General features: G+C 25.8%; 1 protein-coding gene across 2 annotated transcripts; it reads right to left on the reverse strand.

Moving 5' to 3' along the window:
• Nucleotides 1–270: 270 nt before the first annotated feature.
• Nucleotides 271–16,771, reverse strand: LOC145834010 (glutathione synthetase-like). 2 transcript variants are annotated; one of them, XM_082941313.1, is made up of 11 exons: nt 16,627–16,771; nt 11,572–11,717; nt 11,146–11,224; nt 6,659–6,830; nt 6,023–6,159; nt 3,862–3,992; nt 3,481–3,550; nt 3,140–3,334; nt 2,590–2,671; nt 776–962; nt 271–641 (listed from the first exon to the last, which is right to left on the reverse strand). In XM_082941313.1, the coding sequence occupies exons 2-11, from the start codon at nt 11,619–11,621 to the stop codon at nt 518–520; spliced, it is 1,227 nt and encodes a 408-aa protein (XP_082797439.1). In that variant the 5' UTR covers nt 11,622–11,717; nt 16,627–16,771; the 3' UTR covers nt 271–517. The 2 variants fall into 2 exon arrangements, with proteins under 2 accessions (XP_082797439.1, XP_082797438.1); XM_082941312.1 differs by lacking the exon at nt 16,627–16,771 and adding an exon at nt 12,146–12,406.
• Nucleotides 16,772–18,929: the final 2,158 nt, after the last annotated feature.

Below are 18,929 nucleotides of genomic sequence, written 5' to 3' on the forward strand. Positions count from 1 at the left end.
CAATTTGGCATAGATATTACAGCGTAATGATTGAATGTTTTTACATGACAGGATGTCACAACCAATATTGCAAAAAGTTGTCTTTTTGATTAACTTGCAAAATATTGTCAGGTAAGTTATGCCTTAAAGGTTATTTATTTTCATTTACAAGTTATAATCAATTTCAACCTACATCTGCTAAAGTATAAATATAATACAACTTAATTATTAATGCATAACTTACATTACATTAAAAATAAATTCTTTTAAGTTAAACTATTACAATTTTATTGAAACGAATTTATTACTAAAATACTAAAACAACTAAAAATTAATTATATATAATAAAGTACAAAAGCCTAAGGAAGTATTTTTAGATTCTATTTGAACAAGAATTGAACTTTTTTTTTAACGAAAGATCACTTGCTAAGTGATTTTGCTTAAAGAATTAATACAGTCTTTTCATCAGTTTTTTAACCTACTTTTTATTTAGTAGTAATCTAAGGAACATATGAAGCAAAAAAACACAAAAAAAAATCTAGTATAAATACGGGCTGGATACTGCACCTGTTCCTACCATAATACCGCCTTCCCGTTCTTGGTCAGTCTTAACGCGATGCAAGTGTCCACTAGAATAGTTTTCCAAAAATTTTTGTCCTCTTCTGTTGATATATATAGTAATAATATCAATTAAATATATGTAAACTTTCGCTTGAATTATTTTAGTCCAGTGGCTTGATAAATGGAGGAAAAAACTAAAAACTTTTCGAGGTAAATGAAATGAAGAAAAACTAACGTTAGACAAACACCAAATATCCCGAGCTCTGATATTACATTTTTTCTACTTCCATTCCCTTCAACTATCAAATAATTGTCGTAAGAAATTGGTTTTATGAGGTCCATTAAGATGTATTTGCATCTTGCTTCTTTCATTCCAACCTTCATTAATTTTTCATACATCTCTACATCGTATAAATTGTTTCCTAAAGTTTTTGGAATAATATATTTTAAAAGTATATGTTTAAAACCCGTGAAATTGACTAGCTATACTTTTTTCTTGTGATAAAATACATCTATTTTAGACTTTTTTTAAACTCTTAAAGTGGTTTTGAAGTGCCTTTTTATTTAAATAGCTAAACGATAAAAAGGATACCGTTTAAATCAAAAATTTTAATTATTATTTATAGTGATTGTAAAACTTACTCAAAAATCAACAAAAAAACAATGTTTAAGAAAACACTTTAAGTTTATAAAAAAATAAATAATCTCAAGAATATTTTTAATGTGTTTATATAATGTACTTAATCTTGATACAAATTCAGCTAATATTTAAATATTTAATTTTATGTGTTCTAGTAGAACAAAATAATAAATTATATTCACATAAACATACAGTCAAAGCTTTATCAGTCTAATAATAGAAATAAAAAATAGTTATTTTTACCAGTTTTTAATCACTTTTTGAAGAAGTTTGTACAACTCTTAATGATGAACAAGTATCATACTTTAGATTGAAATCTAGTTTTTAGTAAAAGTTAAACTTAAGTAAATTCTGGTATCATATAAAAATTAACTATTTAAAACTAGTGTAATAAAGCATTTAGTAACACTAAAAATAACTTTAAACTTCCTATCTGTATAGCTTTATACTTCACATGTGAACTTTGACTAAATTTAAAAAACAATAAACTTTCACGAAAAATAAAGAAAATTTAGCTGTAAAAAAAAATTGTATCTTAAAAATATAAAGATACGGTTTTTAACATCGTACCAAATTAATTAAAACTAATAGTACAAAAGTTCCTTTTTTATTTTATCATTTTTTTGGTGTTATTGTTTAAACTAAACTAAAAACTTTTTTAAGCTGTAAGTTTGGCATTTAAATTTCAATATGAAGCTACATGTCTACTTAGTTGTTATGATGGTATTCAGTTTTAGCTTGAGCTGATAATTTTTTAATAATAATCAAATTTATATGTCATAAAATGGTTTTTATAACAACAAACTACTTAAAGTTATGAAATTTTAGAATATATAAAGTTTAAGTTTTTTTTTTATAATCTCTACAGAAACTACCTTAAAAAGTGTTATTCTTTAAATTAACAACCATCGTAATGATCTGGACATGCCAACTAGCTTGCACAAAAAAATTTTGCGTTTACTTTACCGCAAAATTAGTTTTTTTAGTATTAGTCTTCAAAATTTAAATTTTAAACTTTTTGTTTTCATATTTCAACATCGTTAAAATGAAGTTTTTAATATATATATATTTGTTAATAACATTATTATGCTTAATCGATTTTAATATTAAACTAGTGTTTAAATAGTCAGAATTCTATACTAAAACTAAAAACAACTGTAAAGTGTATAATTAGTTTTTAAATAGCCAGAATTCTATATTGAAACTAAAAATAACTGTAAAGTTTTTACTTTAAATCGTTTATATATATGGTAAAAGGTATTAAACGTTCAGTTAAACTCAGTAACACTGTTTAAGCATGGTTAGAATATAATAAACTACTAGTATCCAAAAAAATTTAACAGTTTTCAATATCAAACTAAGCTTAATTAGTTTAAAAATTTCGTTCTTAATATAAATAAGAAACTTACCACCACCTTCACGTTGAGGTTTAAGAACAAACTTTTCAGGATTTTTTATCGCTTCTTTTACAATTAGGTCACCTTCTAATCCCTTTTAAAGTTATTAAAATTTTGCAAAACGTTAAATTAAACCAAAAAAAAATTGTGCAATTTATTTCGGTTCGGTAACTTTATGATAAAATTACAACTGAACTAGTGTTTTATTAAACCAATGCAACAGTGTATTTTTAGCTTGCAAAATATTCGAAAGCTTGCAAGATATAAAGTTCTGGGTTTAATACATAAAAGTTAACAAATATTTTATAGTAATATTTCTAGAATACTATAAGCGTTAATAAACCGGTTTTATGCAGACTAATAAAAATCTTGTACTTCTGTAGAGTACTTTTTTGAGCAAAGAAAAATAAATTACCTTAATATGCTATTTAGTTATATATTACAGTAAAACATTTTGGTTGTAGAAAATAGTTTTTATCAAGAATTAAATATTTTAGGACTTATTTGCAATTTATTGTTTGCGCTTAAAATTGATTGAAGAAATTTATACGTTTTAACAAACTATTTCAAGTGAGTATATTCCTGTGAAGGTTGATCTAATTTCATTGCAACTATTTACATCATTTTCTAAATACATCTCCAAGACTCTATTTTTACTTATTACTTGTTGAATTTTTTTACAACCTACTAGTTGATGAGAAACTGAAGGTGACTTTATTGCTTTACTTAGCTCTATTACCTCTCTAACTTTCCAATGCTGTTATTTTAACATTGTTTTAAATTGTAGTTGAAACTTAAATATTATTTAAGATATGAATAAAACTAAATATTATTAAAAAATATATATATAAACAAAAAGTTCTTTTAGAAAGTGCATATGACTTTATACCCTAATACGTTTACCTGTTCTGTAGGAAAGTGTTTAGGAGAATAGCAAGTTCTGAAGTATGCTACTGCAACTTCTTCACCATCTCTAATAGACAAAAGTTTTGTTTAACCTTTTATGAAAATAAGATAAATATTACAAGCACAAGTAAAAATTATTTTATGTATGAAATTAAAACTTTGAAAAAAGAGACGTTATGTTTAAATGAGTTAGCTTCACTAAACTATTTTTTATCTTAATAAGTTTTATTATTAAAATAACAGTGCATATATTTTCAAACTCATATTTAGTACAAGTATTAAACTATCTTGCGAACATTAGATTTATTATTCAGGTTTTTAATAGACAGCAAGAATGTTGAAAAGAAACTAAAAACATACCAGATTCTTAGAACTTACACAAATAGTTTTCCATTTTCGTCTGTTTTTACTTTATCTAGGACTTTATCGTAAATTTTCCTTCTTACTTTAATACTCTTGTTTATTGAGTAAATATTGAACTCTAAAGTACGTTGGTCACTTATGTTGGACTGTTAGAACATTTAATGTGTTTTTTCAGTTTTTATACAATTCAAACATATCGTCATTTATGTTGGACTGTTAGTACATATAATGTATTTTTTTAAATTTTACACACTTCAAGTATATATAATTTGGCTTACAAATACTTTTGCTTTTCAAGCTTTCAAAAATAAACTTAAGTTCAAAATAGATTAACCAAAGCTTAAATGCAGCATTAAGTTTAAGTAGACACTAACTGAAAAACTTTTGTTACTAGCAAATAAGCAAATTATTAAGGTATATTCAACTAGATTCTTATCTTAGTGTACATAAACACATTTATAAGGATAAAATGGTAAATATACCTTGTTTGATGTACAATTAAAACATTCAAGATCGATTATTTTGAGTTTTGCTTTTTTAATCAAGGTTTGAATATATTTCAATTTAAAGTATACAGTTACTAATAAAGTTACTTATGCGATAAGCAAGAGCTCAAATTTCAAATATACAACGTTCCAATTTTTGATATCTTATCATAAACATAATGTTTTACAAGAAATTCTGTTTACAATTGTTGGTTTAAGGTATATTTACAACATAAAAGTACTTTACAGATAAACTAAATCTTTATAAAACGTATTTTTTAAGAAAAAAAATTCACTTCCGTTTGTAAAAATATTGACAGCTTTTAAGTTTGTGGCTATTTAGCTTAAAATGGGTAATCAGGTTATGTTTAAACAAAGAATATATTTTTAACTGCATCAACAATCTTAACGTGTCATATAATTGTAAATTAATCTATAGTAAAATTTTGATACTAAATTATTACAAACTTCATAAAATATTTTAAACTATAAGAGCAAGATTGTAACACAAAAAAGAATGATTCAACTGTACGTAAAAATTTTTATTAAGATTTTCAAAAGTAAGTTATGTGAAGAAACTATAAAAATTGGGTAGATGTCAAAAATTTACGAAGAGACACATTCTCACGAAGATAATTTTGCACGAGCTGAAACTTTTAATTTTTTTTTTATTTATCCTTTTATTTTTTGAATATTGCTGTTACCCCTACCCTTGGTCTGTTTTTTTTTTAGTCTTATTTTTTTTACTCTTGTGCAAAGTTGTCGCTCGTGCAATATGACCCCTTTTGAAAAAGTATGTTTTTTTTTTTTGCGTATTTGACCCGTCCCCATACAAATTATGGGTGCAAGCCTATCTAATTTATGACGATTCAAACTTTTACAACTCAAATTCTATTAATTCTAGTTATTGTTAATTATCTAATCTAATAAGTATTTTTATATTTCTTATATAATATTGTAATCTTATCAATTAGACCTACATTATCATTTTTATATTTTGAATTTTTAATGTTAGTTAAAAAAAAAAATTGGTAATTTTAAAAACATTCCTAATCTTTTTTTTTTTACTTTATAATCTCATTATTTAAACCTATATGAGCCTTTTTTTTTGAATAAAAATTAATTTTTTAATTGAGGCGCTTTAAAAGTTTTTATAAAAATTCAATTTGTCAGAATTTAAATTGCCGTAATTTGAATACCCATGTAACCACAAATTAGATTTTAAAAATCAGAATAAAAGTGTTTTATAAAGCTAATTTGTTTTTGTTTTTTATTGCTAAAAACACAATATCTTTAAAATTTTTGATTCAAAATACCATTATTATTTACTAAAAAACTTATTCTTGTTCACAAATTAACTATATACAGTTTAAATCACTACGTAGTATTACATTTTTCCTTAATTTTGATTTACTTGCAAAAATATGTTTTAATTCTAAAGTTTTGTTTGATTAAGCTTATTGACAGTGAGGGTATAACTCTTGAAAACGTTTAAAACTTTCAAATTAAAATAAAATTTCGTATATTTTTTCAAATTAGAATCATTCGATTATTTTACTGTTTATTATTGCAAAGGTATTTTCGTTGCTAAAGAATAATTATCTATTATAACTATTCTTTTTTTTCTGGATTTGAGTATTATAATTCTAAAACTTCAAATTGTAAAACAGATAAAACAAAACCAATCGAACCTCATTTTCCATTACAAAAAATACAATAACTGCTTCTTTATTAGAGTATTCTTGCCATGCCATTGCCAATCCTCGCCCTATTCCGGGATTACCAAAATTTTCTGGAATACTATTTGGGAAATGCGATGTCTCATACTCTGTAGAAAAACTTACTTTTACAATGGAGTTGTTAAAATTAACAAACTAAAAGCAAAATATGTTCTTGATATTTACTTGTTTTTTTGCCAACTTTTTATTACAATTTAGTGTGGTTGTTTTTTGAACTAAATTGTTATGTTTCTAAAATATAATTTTTTCACTACTTTACAATCAATTGGGTTCGGATCTTAGCAAATGAGGCCGGATCTGGCCTGATAACTTAAAAAAATAATTTAAACTTAAAGTTGCTAATTTACTTTTAACTATTATTGACCGGTATAAACAAACAGTTATACCAGTACGGCTTAAAGTGACGGACAATTCGTGTTGTAAAGTTAATAACGAAAATAACATAAATTTTAGCCTTGTTTTCTTTCCTTTCGTACACAATTTCTTTCTTGGTATATTAAATTTTTTCTTAATTAGTACTACAATTACATATAAATTCAATTTTTTTACGGTTTTAATAATAGTTTTTTTAATAACAGTTAAACATACCATTGCGAAGAATAGTTTGATACATCCGGTTAATAGCTTTGCTTCCAATACTACCCATACCACTAGATATTGTATTTGTTTCGGTTTGTTTTGCTTTCTCTATTATTTCTCCTTTTTCATTTTTCATGCTATCAAACATGTAGTCTGTCCTAAATATGCCTAATGTTGTTACCTATTGATTTTATCAGAAGTTAAAATAAACTCTAAACCTTAACTTTTTGTATTATAATGTTCATGACAAAATAGTTTTGATTAAATCACCTGGATCATTAGACAACAAGCTTATGGTAGATTAAAACTCTGCTTTAGTTTTTATTTAAACCGCAGTCAGTCCCAATCTTACAAATTTCTAGTCGTAGAGTTAAAAACAGCCTTCATATTTTACGATGAAGCATAGTTGTCAACGGGCAGCCATATTAGTACCCGCAGTAAGATTGTTTTTAAATCACAACTGTTATATTGAAAGTTTAACATTTTGAAAACTCATATTTTTACATTTAAGTCGTCTTGCGAGACTTATTATGGCCTAGTTGTAAGTAAAAACATGTTTCAAAGCTACTAGATAAAGAAAAAACGTATGGCAAACTGTGCTATTAAGCTTGCGAAATAACAAAAGTTGCTAGTACGATCGGTGATATCTAGAAATGTTTATTTATCGTGAAACGTAATTACAAGTTATTTTTTTTCATAAAAACTAGTTTTAAGTTTGTATCACAACAAAAGTAAGTCTCAGCTTGCGTTCTGAATACTTTAACTGCGTATTTTTTTATCAATTTGTCACTAACAAACTGCTTGTTCAGTAAACTGCTAACTGGAATGTATTAATGTTGCATGACAATGAGGCAACTCTCGATGTCACAAATCATACTCGCAAATGGTAGCTTCGTGTAAAATATCGGCTCATTTTGTAGATCGACGACAACAAATTTCCTCGATTGTGACTGACTATCAAGTTTTAATTAAAACAAAACCTGGACCACAGTCTATAGCATGATTTCCCAAAGTGGGCTAAGTAGCCCCCTTGGGGCCATTACAGACATTTAGGGAACCGTGAGCAGCAAAGGGACCGTCATGAGCAGTAAAGAGGCCACAGGGAGCCATGAGGTTATAATTTTATTCTTACTTTAGATATTTTGAAGTTGATGATGAAAAACAAAAACTAAAAGGTCTTGAGCGTTTTTAATGGTAGTTTTAAAGAAATGATGTTCGAGGGGCCATAGTTTTTTTTTTAATTTTAAGGGGTCTTTTGAAAAAAAAGTTTTTGGGAAACTCTGGTCTATTGAAAGCTTGTGGCTTGATGATCATGGTAGTGTGAACCAATTTTTACTATTAGAAGCAATTTTTAGCGTTTACCTTTAAAAAAATTAAATCAATGTTTTGGTGAAGGCGCCGACCATATAGCTTCTTGCTCTGAAATATGTCAGCATATAAACACTACATTATATAAAAACATATTTATAAAGTTTTAAAGTTAAGCTAAATACCTTAATTGATAAAAAACTAATAACAATGAATGATAATGCAAAAAATATATTTTTTACAGTTTTTAAAAATATAAAATTGAGGCTCCAAAAGCAAAAGACTTAATATGGTCCTAAGAAAAAAACTTCTCCCACCAGAGCTACTGCATAAACAATTTTTTTATATTTCAATCTTCACCAATAAGTTAAAAATATGTTTTATTTTGTGCCAAAAGTGAATTTTTAAGTCAGTATCTTTTAGTACGGAAAGTTTTCAGTAAAGTCTGATCTATTATGTTTCCTGTCTGACATTTTCTCGTGTATATGTACGTACCGTACAGTATAGTACACCCTATAAGCCTCAGTCGTTCTTACGTGTCAGATATGTAAACCTTTGACTAATTGTCTTATTCGTACAAGTAGCCGTATAGATTTTAACTGGAAATTGCTTATTTTCAGAAAATGCCTATTAGGAGACATAGTTAGTCATTTTGTTACCTAATATGTTACAAAACAGGTTGTACTATAGTTTTTCTACAGATACCTTTTAACTTAGACTTATTGAGGTATAGGCTAACAAACTTTACTAAAATATTTATAGATGAAAAGATTTCCCTAGTCCAAAATGCTGTAACTGAAAATTTTTTGGCACACCCAGCTGGAAGTGTTGTAATACTTTAACCCTTATTTTGGTAAATTGTTCTAGAACGGAACTCATTTTAATGTTTTTTGACTAAGTTTTAGTTTTAAAGTTCTATTATATAACCTTAAACAGTTCATATCATTGCTTGTTGTAAAACGTTAGATTTAGCCTGCCAGGAGCCAAGACTTGATTCTTTTAAACAGAAGAAACAAGAAAAAGAATACAAAAAGTTTATACAATAGACAATAAATGAATATCATATAAAACGAATCCTTATAAGTCTTTTGATACATTTTAAAATTTTATCATAAAAACTGCAACAAAAATATTAATCTGTAATAAAATAGATTCATTTTGATGTTTTATAAATTACCACCAGTGGCGCTAAAGAATCATTTATCAAAAATATTTTTACAAAAACCTAAACAATGTTTGATTTTGAACTCAGTTAGCCATTAACTAATGCACTGATTTTGCTTAAAGATTCTGCTTCTGACACTCGGTAAGAATGTTTATAATTTGTAAAATAGTTTTTGTTTATTTTTTGTTTTTATTTTGCGGTATTTTGGTTTTACTGATATATTAGCTGCTTTGTCACTTTCTAATAAAATAATTTCATTAATGCTACTTTATATACATCAAGTTTATCACTATTTAATTTAACCTAATATGTCAGGAAAGTTCAGGTAATCTGTTCATAAGTTTAATAAAAAATAGTTAAACACCAGGTTTAAAAAGATCAATGCGCCCAGCCGAAACAAGAAAATTTTGTAGGTCTAGCTCACTAACTCTGACGGGTGAACCCCTCTAATAAGTAACGGTACTACGGTATCCCAGGCCCCTATGACCTCGATAAGTATCCCCACATGTACAAACTAAAACTTAGTATACGAAAGAGCATATTTTTTCAAATGAATATTTATGAGAAGTCCAACTAGAAAAAAAATATACTCAGCTTAAGTAATTTCTACACTAACTAGTCAAAAAAAACAACAAGATTTAGAGCAGGGTTTCTCAAAGTGGGCCATGACAGATACTCAGGGGGCCATGAGCAGCAAAGGGGGAAGAGGGGGGGCCATGAGCAGTAAAGGAGCCACAGGGGGGCCATGAGGCCATAACTTGAAACTTACACTAGATATTCTTGAGTTGCAGATGAAGAGCAAAAAAAAAAAAAAAAAAGTCTTATGTGTATTCTATGGCAGTTTAGAAACTTACACTAGATATTCTCGAGTTTCAGATGAAGAGCAAAAAAAAAAAAAAAAGGTCTTATGTGTATTTTATTGTAGTTTATGAGTAATCTATATGTTGAAGGGGGCCATTACTTTTTCAAACTCTTTAAAGGGGGCCATTAGCAAAAAAGTTTGGGAAACCCTGATTTAGAGTCTTAGTTATAAAACCAATATTTATTTATAAAAAAGAATATTATTTTTCAGGGTAAATGTCTTAATAGTTATGTAAGTTTTGATTATACCAATTCGATCATCAGATCACAAGTTTTCTCTAGACTGAGAACCAGGTTTCGCTCTTATTGAAACTCATCAGTTAGTCGCAACCGAAAAAACCTGCAGTCTTCAATCTCAAATCTCAGTTTAAGCTCTCAGTCTACCGAAAGCTTGCGGTTTGATCATCGAAGTTTATGTTCAAACCTATATTTTAATAAATACAATGAGATTATATAAACTAAGTTTTATGTTAAACATTTCAATTATATAAGTTAATAAGTTATCTGAAACTTAAAAAAAAAAGTTCTGCGGCATTAGTTGTAATTTTTACTGCTAGTTTTCCTATCTGCATGATGTAGGTTGAAGTCTCCAAGAATAAAAAACTAATGTTTATTTAAAAAAGTAAAAATAGTTAAATACTAGAATTACAAAAGATTTAGTTTTTGCATGTAGTTGGGTAATATAGAAAAACCTTAGTTTCAATCATTAATAGTTATATCTTTGCATAACTATTTTAAACTTATGTTACTTATAGAGGTAAAATTACTTTTAATTGTATAAATTTAAAACATTTTTAAAATGGACAGCAACTCTACTTTATCAATCCTCTTGGATGATATTGCAACCAGAAAAGCAATTTGTTGTTTTACTGACCTTAGAAGTCAACCATGTATCAGTAAAAAAGTAAATAAAAGCTTGTTTAATATATTTGTATTTAGAATTGATCTTATGCTGGTATATTTAGTTTTTAAACAACTTTTATTGTTATGACTTTTTCACTACAAATATGGTATAACAACTATTATCTAAAAAATTTAAACACGGATTAACTATTTCATTATAAGTTCGTTAAAAGGATACAAGTTTAGGTCTATTTAGTTTGTTCTTATTTGAAAACATAAAAACTTAAAAAGTGAATTACAGATTAAAACTAAAGCTTACTTCATTTTGACTAAAACCTTCAAAGTTTTTCTTGTAAATTTCCAACAAACGATAGATAAAACTATCATGTTCTGCAACGCTAAAATGTAAAGAAGCTCGATTGAGTTTTAAATTTTCATATTGTTTTATAATATATGTTTTGATTTATTGAAAACAATATACAAAGATCTCTACTTTTGGAGGAGAATTAATACATATACCATTTTAATAAGAGTTTATATAAGTACTGACGAGATCTTTGACCGAAACTTAGTTTATTAGTTAAAGTTTTGAAAAAATAAACTATATATTGTTTAATAACATAAATAAATTATGTTTTTCTACATCCGGTTTATACAAACTGAAATTTTAAAGTTTTGACGTAATGAAATAAATTTACAACTAAAATAATCGTATTAAAAAAAAACAATTAAAACTTATTTTTACTTTTTAAGAGCAGTGCACATAAATTCAAAATCCATACTAATAAGATGCATTAATTTGTTGATGCTGGGTTGAATTCGGATGATTTTGTAGTACTCATTTTTTGGTATAGGAGATGGAAATAAAGTTATTGGTATGTTTTTGTACCTCTGTTCGGTATTTTAAATATGTAAATTCATTTATTAATTCTGTTGTCGGATGATTATTTTTTTGTGTGTACAACACCATTTGCAACTTAATATGACTTTACTATACTTTTCATTTTTTAAATTTATAAACTTGAAATTTTTTGAATCAATAAGTTGCAAATGGTATTTTATTTATTTAGTTTTCGAATAACTCATTAGATTTATCCTGTAACGATTTAAAGAAGTATTAAATAAATAAAATAGTTTTTGTCACATATTTTAAATAAGATATAATGTAGAACAATGATGTATAGTCTTGTACGTAAACAGCTTATTCACAAAAAAAATAATTGCTTTAAACATTAAATTGTTAAAAGCATTACGTAAAAGAACTAAATAGTTTATCATTATATTTATATAAAAGGGCATTTATGAGTAAACTTTCAAACTTTTTTAGGTAAACATTCTTTATCAAATAAAACGATTCCATTGCTAATTGCAAAATCGGTAGTATTTTCAACTAAACTAAGAATTTTATCCTTTGAAAGCTTTTCAATTGTATTCCATAACATCATTAGTAATTAAGTATATACTTCTGGCGAGAAAGATTTTTTGATATTATCGTTATAATCATCTAAACTTGAATAGATAAAAGTTAAAACTGATTTAAAGTACTCAATTTTTCTTATAGATATTTAAAAGGTTTGAAAAACTTAGTTGACTTAAAAGTTTGTTATTTAATATTAGCATTACTTATCAGTTCAGATTTCATCGTTTAAAGTTTATAAACAAAGAAAACAATTGAACTATTATATTGTTAGAATTTTTTCTTTATAACTACTGTACTTTTTCAGCAAATTCTTTTAACTATGCAAAAATAATAATTAAACATAATTTAAACATAGTTTATGTTGGTTAAACAACATATTACCTTTTCTAATGAGAAAAACTACAAAAGTTAAAAAAATCTTTAAATTAATTTTAATCAGTTTAAGACATTTATGTCTAGATATTATTCTTAGTTGTACATTAGTTAAATATTTTTAACTATGAAGTACTTAATTTAGTAAATGTTATAAATCAAAAAATTTAGTCAAAATTAAAAAATTGCAACCAATATAGAGTAAGTTTTCATGTTTTTAACAGTTTGTTTAGTTGAGATAACTTAATAAATAAATTCTTAAAGTTTTTTTTGTTTAAAAGTTTAACATTAAAGTTGAGTAGGTTACAAGTTTATCTAGATAAAAGTATTTTAAAAGCTTAAACTTTAGATTAGATTAATTCTGCAAAGTTCCTGAGACAAAATAAGTTTTGATATCCAATTATTGTAAGCTTGAATTTTAAATGCCGCTACTTATTAAATTTACTATCTTTTAACGTGTGAATAAATAAAATTAAATAGATTACATTTCTAATAATCTATCATCGTAACATTAGTGACGTAACAATAAAAACTTGGCATGTAATTTTTTTTTTCAAATATAAATTATCAAAGAGTAGAGCTGATAATAAAACCTTGCCATAGCTAATAAAGAGCCTTTAATGTGAAAACAAATATGTTCTTTACCATGAGCCATTTATTTATCTATTTCGAAACGTTTATTAAAGCGATAAGAAGCAGTTTTATTACTCTATTTTTTCTATTACTAAGTTTTTGTTTCTAAAGCAGAACAACTATAATTTGAAACTTTTATTAGCATGTTGATACAATATATAAGGATTTTTTATTTTGAATTTACTCAAGAGTTCATCATTTATACAAAATTTTATTTAATAGTATTTAATCTGACGTATCATTTAACTTATTTCTGTTTGAAGACATATAGCTTTAACTAAGTTCTATTTTGCAAGCTGTTCTTTACACTTAAATGCTTATTCTATTCTAGGGTGTTTCAAAGTTGAAAACTTCAGTTCTGATTATTGTGCAATTTTTAATATTTATTTAGTTTCATCCAAACACTAAACTTCATTTAATATTTTTCCTGAGGTAAAGTTTAAAAACTCTAGTAGACAAATACTTAAGTGCCTATTTTAATTTGTTAAATAAGCTCAGACTGAAAACAAAAAAGTGTTAGTTTCTTTTGGAAGTCCAAAACAATAGTTTATTTTCTTTATTTTGTAAATTAAACTGAACATTAAATTAAGGTTTTTCATGCCAATTTGAAATAAATTCAAAAGTTCAGTAGTATTAGGTTATTTAAAGTACAGTTGTATGGCTAAAACAAATTTGTTGAGTTGCATTAACTCTTTAGATAATAATATAAAAGTTTTGGCTTAAACTAAATGTATTTAAAAGTGTTTAAACCTGCTAAATATAGACCTGTTAATTAAGATTAGCTAATTCGGGATCCTAATAAAATTCAAATATTTTGGTAAAAACACTTTCGAACAGGAGGCGATTTCAAAAAGTGAGCAGTTTTGTCGAAAAGTTTTATAAATCCTCTTCTAGACGCATGACGATCTAAGTGTAATAAAATTTAAAAACTTACAACCGCTATATTTAAAGGCTTCGTTTATGCCTACTATGATACTTCATGACTTATCTAATACTAGATTAAAGAAGTATGAAAATTTTGATTCACTAAAATTATAAACAATCTATAAAAAAGTAATGTTGTAACAAACCGGGAATTTGAGGGGAATCGAATCTAAGGCTGCTATTTAATATAAATAAACCTAAACTATATTTATAATTTAATTTATCTACTTTAATATATCCCTTTAACCAAAGAATCTAAACTGATAAGTTGGCTGTCTTCATGACTCTAACTTATACAAAACACTTTACTGTATATACACATTCATTAAACACAAGAAACATAGGTAATCAATTAACAAAACTATTTCAAAACAAAGAAAAGGTAGAAATGAAACAGTAAATACTGACACCTATACATTTTACTTGATTTCGTGTATAATAAAAAACGAGAAAGGAAGAATAAAGAGAGCCATTTAGCGGAAAGTTTTATGAAAATGTTATGAAACCAATAAGTCAGGGTTTAAAAAAGCCTGGTCTTATCACATGGTAACCAGAAAATTTTTTCTTAAAATTATAAGGTTAAACTTAGTTTTACACGGACAAAATCTTTCAAAGTTATAAAAATGCTAACATGATTACCTCTAAGTTAGTGGTATTAGAAATACGGCCAAATAATTAATAAAAAAATTATGACTTATGATAAAATGTAAAACAGAATGATGTGTATCATAAACAGAATAGACTGAAAAGATTCTAGTTTCAATGTACACTTCACCTATATTAAGAACGTAACCAAGTCTACTCTACTGTATAGTACGTAGTGGTGAGACCAATACGTCTCACCATTTCCCTTTAGTACTCTTTTCATGCCATCTAGTTTTAAGCGTACAAAGAAGACATCGTACGTAGAAAGTTTTGATTTTCTTGTCTTTCACATTTGAGAAATTCATCGTTTCGCTACATTATAGCATAATAGAATATGCACAGGCACAATTAACGTTAGACTTTTTGCGGTTACTTAACTTTTAATTATACCTAAATGTTGCAGTCAGTCTAGCGAATGTGCCTGAACCTTTACAAATGCGACATAATTAAATATAAAAGTTAACAATTCAATATATTTATGCACACCTGATTGTTAACTATATATTTTTTTTAAGAAAAGTATTTTCCAAAATAAAAGGGCGATGTCGCTTGCTATAGGATATCATTAATTTTCTATGAAAGTTCGCAGTGGCGTCGCGTGATATTTTTCCTAGGTGGTGCAGAAAAAAAAATCGAGTTGCCGGTGCTCGAGTTGCTTCTGCTCGAATCGCTTCTGCTTGTGTTGCTTCTACTCGAGTTACCTCTGCTTAGCTTTGTTTTCATTTTTGTTTACAATAGCTTGTGGAATGATACTTAAGCCTGTACTGTTTTAAGGAATTTTCAACTTAGCTTACTTACCGCAAGATATTAATTTTGCGGTAATTCTTAAAGAAATTTTGCCTTTTTGAGTTCATTTGTGGCAGTCAGCTAAGACTTTGCGGCAGTGAAGTGAGCAAAATGGTCGTTTTCTAAATAGGAGTTATATAAGAGATTTTGTTCTAAAAAATAACGAAAACGCTATAGATACTTAATGTTTTCTTACAAAATTTTAAGGTGGTGCGATTGCGGCAGTGCAACACCCCATGCGACGTAATAGTAAATTAACACTTATATTACTTAGATAAGCTCTTTACTTAGTAACCTGAGTAATACTTTTAGTTAAGAAAAAAATTATTTGATAAACTCCTAAAAATATTCCTCTAAAATACTTAGTAACACTCGTACCAAATAGCTATCTATATATCATTCAAAGAGCTTGCTAAGTGGATGAACTTTTACATGAGTTTGGTAAATTTTGCATTGTTTTTGTTATTTTGTTTTGAACAACAAAAAAAAAACCTTAAAAAGTTTTGTCTAAATAAGCAGTGGCTACGCGTGGTAATTTTGTTAGGGGATGCGGAAAATTGACAAGTTTTTCAAAAAAACCTTTACTTTGATATGTTTTAAAACTAATTTAATAAGATTAAATTACTACAATTACAAAAAGTCGTTCGTAAACAAAAGTTTATTCTTAAGTTTATAAGTTTTACAGTTTTATAATATTATAGTAACTTTTTAGGTGGAGCATTACTTCAATTTTTAGTGATTGAGTGTATGGTTTCTAAATAAATAATTTTATAATGTTTTAACAAATATAAAAATTTAAATAACACTTTTTATTTTGACAAAAAAAAATATTCCTATAATAATCTTTAAAATTAAACTCAATAAACGAGCTTTGATACATATTTTTAAAACTACAACAAAATATATCAAACAATTTCTTGTTAAAATCATTTTTTCAAGATTAGGTTTTTATATTTTGAGTGACACCAAAGCTTTATTTGAACAAAAACAATCTAAATGACCTCGCGCAAAATGGCTTACTTCAGTCGTAGATATTTTTTTTCAATCTAGTTCTTAGTTTATAAGATACTAGGCTTTCTGACCACTAGTTCTCCGAAGTAAATTCCAAATTCATTTTGTATTTCCTGTTGCAAGTCCACTTTGTGTCTGATTTACACTTAGTAACTTTTAATCTATTTTATCTTTATTTTATTCTACAAGTTTACGTACTATTTTTTTTCGAGATTTGGACCAACTCATTTTATCAGTTTTTATTAATTTCGAATATGTTTTTAAGTCTATCAACAAAAAATAAATAAAATTGTTTATGGATAAATTGTGAATAAATTACCGAAAGTATGATTTACAACCAAATAAATTTTTCTACTATATTTCTTTCTACTATGTAGTCTTTTTTTAAATTCGTAACTTATTTATCAATAACTTTTTTTTAACTCAACTAAAAACAACTTTGAATTATATCAATAAAAAGTATGTATTTAAAAATCTTCTTCGATTAAAACTTCAGTTCACTTAGCTGCTAAAAAACTGCGACCTTAATTTGTAAATAATGCAACATAGTACCTATACCATAGTGCTTTATCTAAAAATTTTAGGTCAAAATTACTGTATGATTTTAATGAAATTTGAACAAGTTAATGTTAAATTTTCAGAAGTCTACAATAAATGCTAAGACATATACAAATAGAACTATACAAAGTTGTATACAAAATAGAATTCCAATTTTAGCTCGTCTATTTTATATTTAAAGATAGGCAGGGTTTTTTATGTCAATATAATAAAACTTTATGAGTTTTAAACATTCGAAACCATAATATTTAGTATATTTTTTATATGTTATAACTGTTTTTATACATATACTGTAATATTGAAACTTAGTTTAAAAAAATATATAAGCTCGTTTAGGTTTTTAACCTATAAGATTACAACGCTCTTAAGCTAATATAAATACTGATTTAGTAATTCTTTATCTAAAACAAGAAGTATTTTTCTAAAAAATGTTGCTAATATAGTTGAATAATTTTTATTTTTTATACTAACAACTAAATATAAAGCTATCAGTATATTTTCGAATTAAATATCAAAATATTTTAACTGTAGTTATAAGTAATTTGATTTTAGGTACTTTTTTACACTTTAGTATTAGTCTAATAAACAAATTAAATCTAAATGCTTACTCATAAAGACTAAACTGTTACAGAAATTCGTATTTGAAATTAAAATTTAGCTTGCTAAATATTATTAAATGATTGTTTCTTTACAGTTTTTGTATTAGAAGTTTATACTTTAAAATAATCTATATAAAATTAAACACTAATAATGTATGTAACTGTTTTTATTAAATGCTGTTTATTTTCAACAAAAAGTCTCATCAATATTTTGTAAAAATTTTAAAACATATGCTACATAAACAAACACAATTTTACATGTCAAAACAAAACTTTACATGCTAAAAACTAAATAGCAAAGTAAAAAAAAACTTCTCTTGCAAACTCCTTAACTTAACTGCTTTAATTCTATGCTCTCATTTCACGCAGCAATTTATACTGACTACTTAAAAATTATTTTCTCCTTAGCATAAATTTTTAGCAACAAATATTTAAAAATTGAGTTGTTAAGTTAGTTTAAAATTTTAATCCGATACTGTTTTTGCTGTTTTATTTAAATAAGACTTATAAAAGTTTATATATTATGCTATATATATTTTGAAGTTATCACATAAGTGTGACACAATAATAATAATATTTCTTTAGTAGTATTTTCTCATTGATACTTAAAAAAAACGTTTTATAAATGTCCCTTTTTTAATTTTTACTTAACTTGAAATCACTGTAATGTTAAAATAACTTTGATTTCATAGTTGTTTATCAAAGTTGATGATAAACTAATGATTTATAAAAAAAGAATTCAAAAGTTATTTTGATATAAACATTTCACAGTTTGATATATTTTTTTGAAGTTTCCAAGACTAATTGATAAAGTTTTTCTGTTTTTATATCATACGACAAAACAATATTCTATTGATAGAATAATATCTTGAAAACCAATGGTTTAATTGTTTTTTATGTGTACCGGAAAATAGTTACACTTAAAACACTAAAGTATGAAATATATAAATATACAAGATATATTTATATTTAGAGCATGTAACTAAGATTTAATTACGTTTATAAATGTTTAGTAAAAGATAACTTTTGAAATTTTAAGTTTAACTTATACTTGAGTACAAAAAAAAAATTGGAAAATGAATAGAGATTGCACTAGCTAATAACTTATGAAAACTTTTATATAATTATAATCATAGCCAAATAAAACAGAATACG

This window comes from Thalia democratica, chromosome 4 (genome assembly GCF_965202585.1).
Source record: "Thalia democratica chromosome 4, ktThaDemo2.hap1.1, whole genome shotgun sequence".
In the NCBI taxonomy this organism is placed as follows: Eukaryota; Metazoa; Chordata; class Thaliacea; order Salpida; family Salpidae; genus Thalia; species Thalia democratica.

Excerpts from the sequence above, each read along its gene's own strand:
- LOC145834010 (XM_082941312.1), bottom strand. The coding sequence starts at position 12,271 with ATGATGTTATGGAATACAATTGAAAAGCTTTCAAAGGATAAAATTCTT. Across the intron at positions 6,831-11,145 it reads AAGGTTTTAGTCAAAATGAA|GTAACAACATTAGGCATATT; the intron begins GTAAGCTTTAGT and ends TAAAATCAATAG. Across the intron at positions 2,672-3,139 it reads GAATATACTCACTTGAAATA|GGATTAGAAGGTGACCTAAT; the intron begins GTTTGTTAAAAC and ends TAACTTTAAAAG.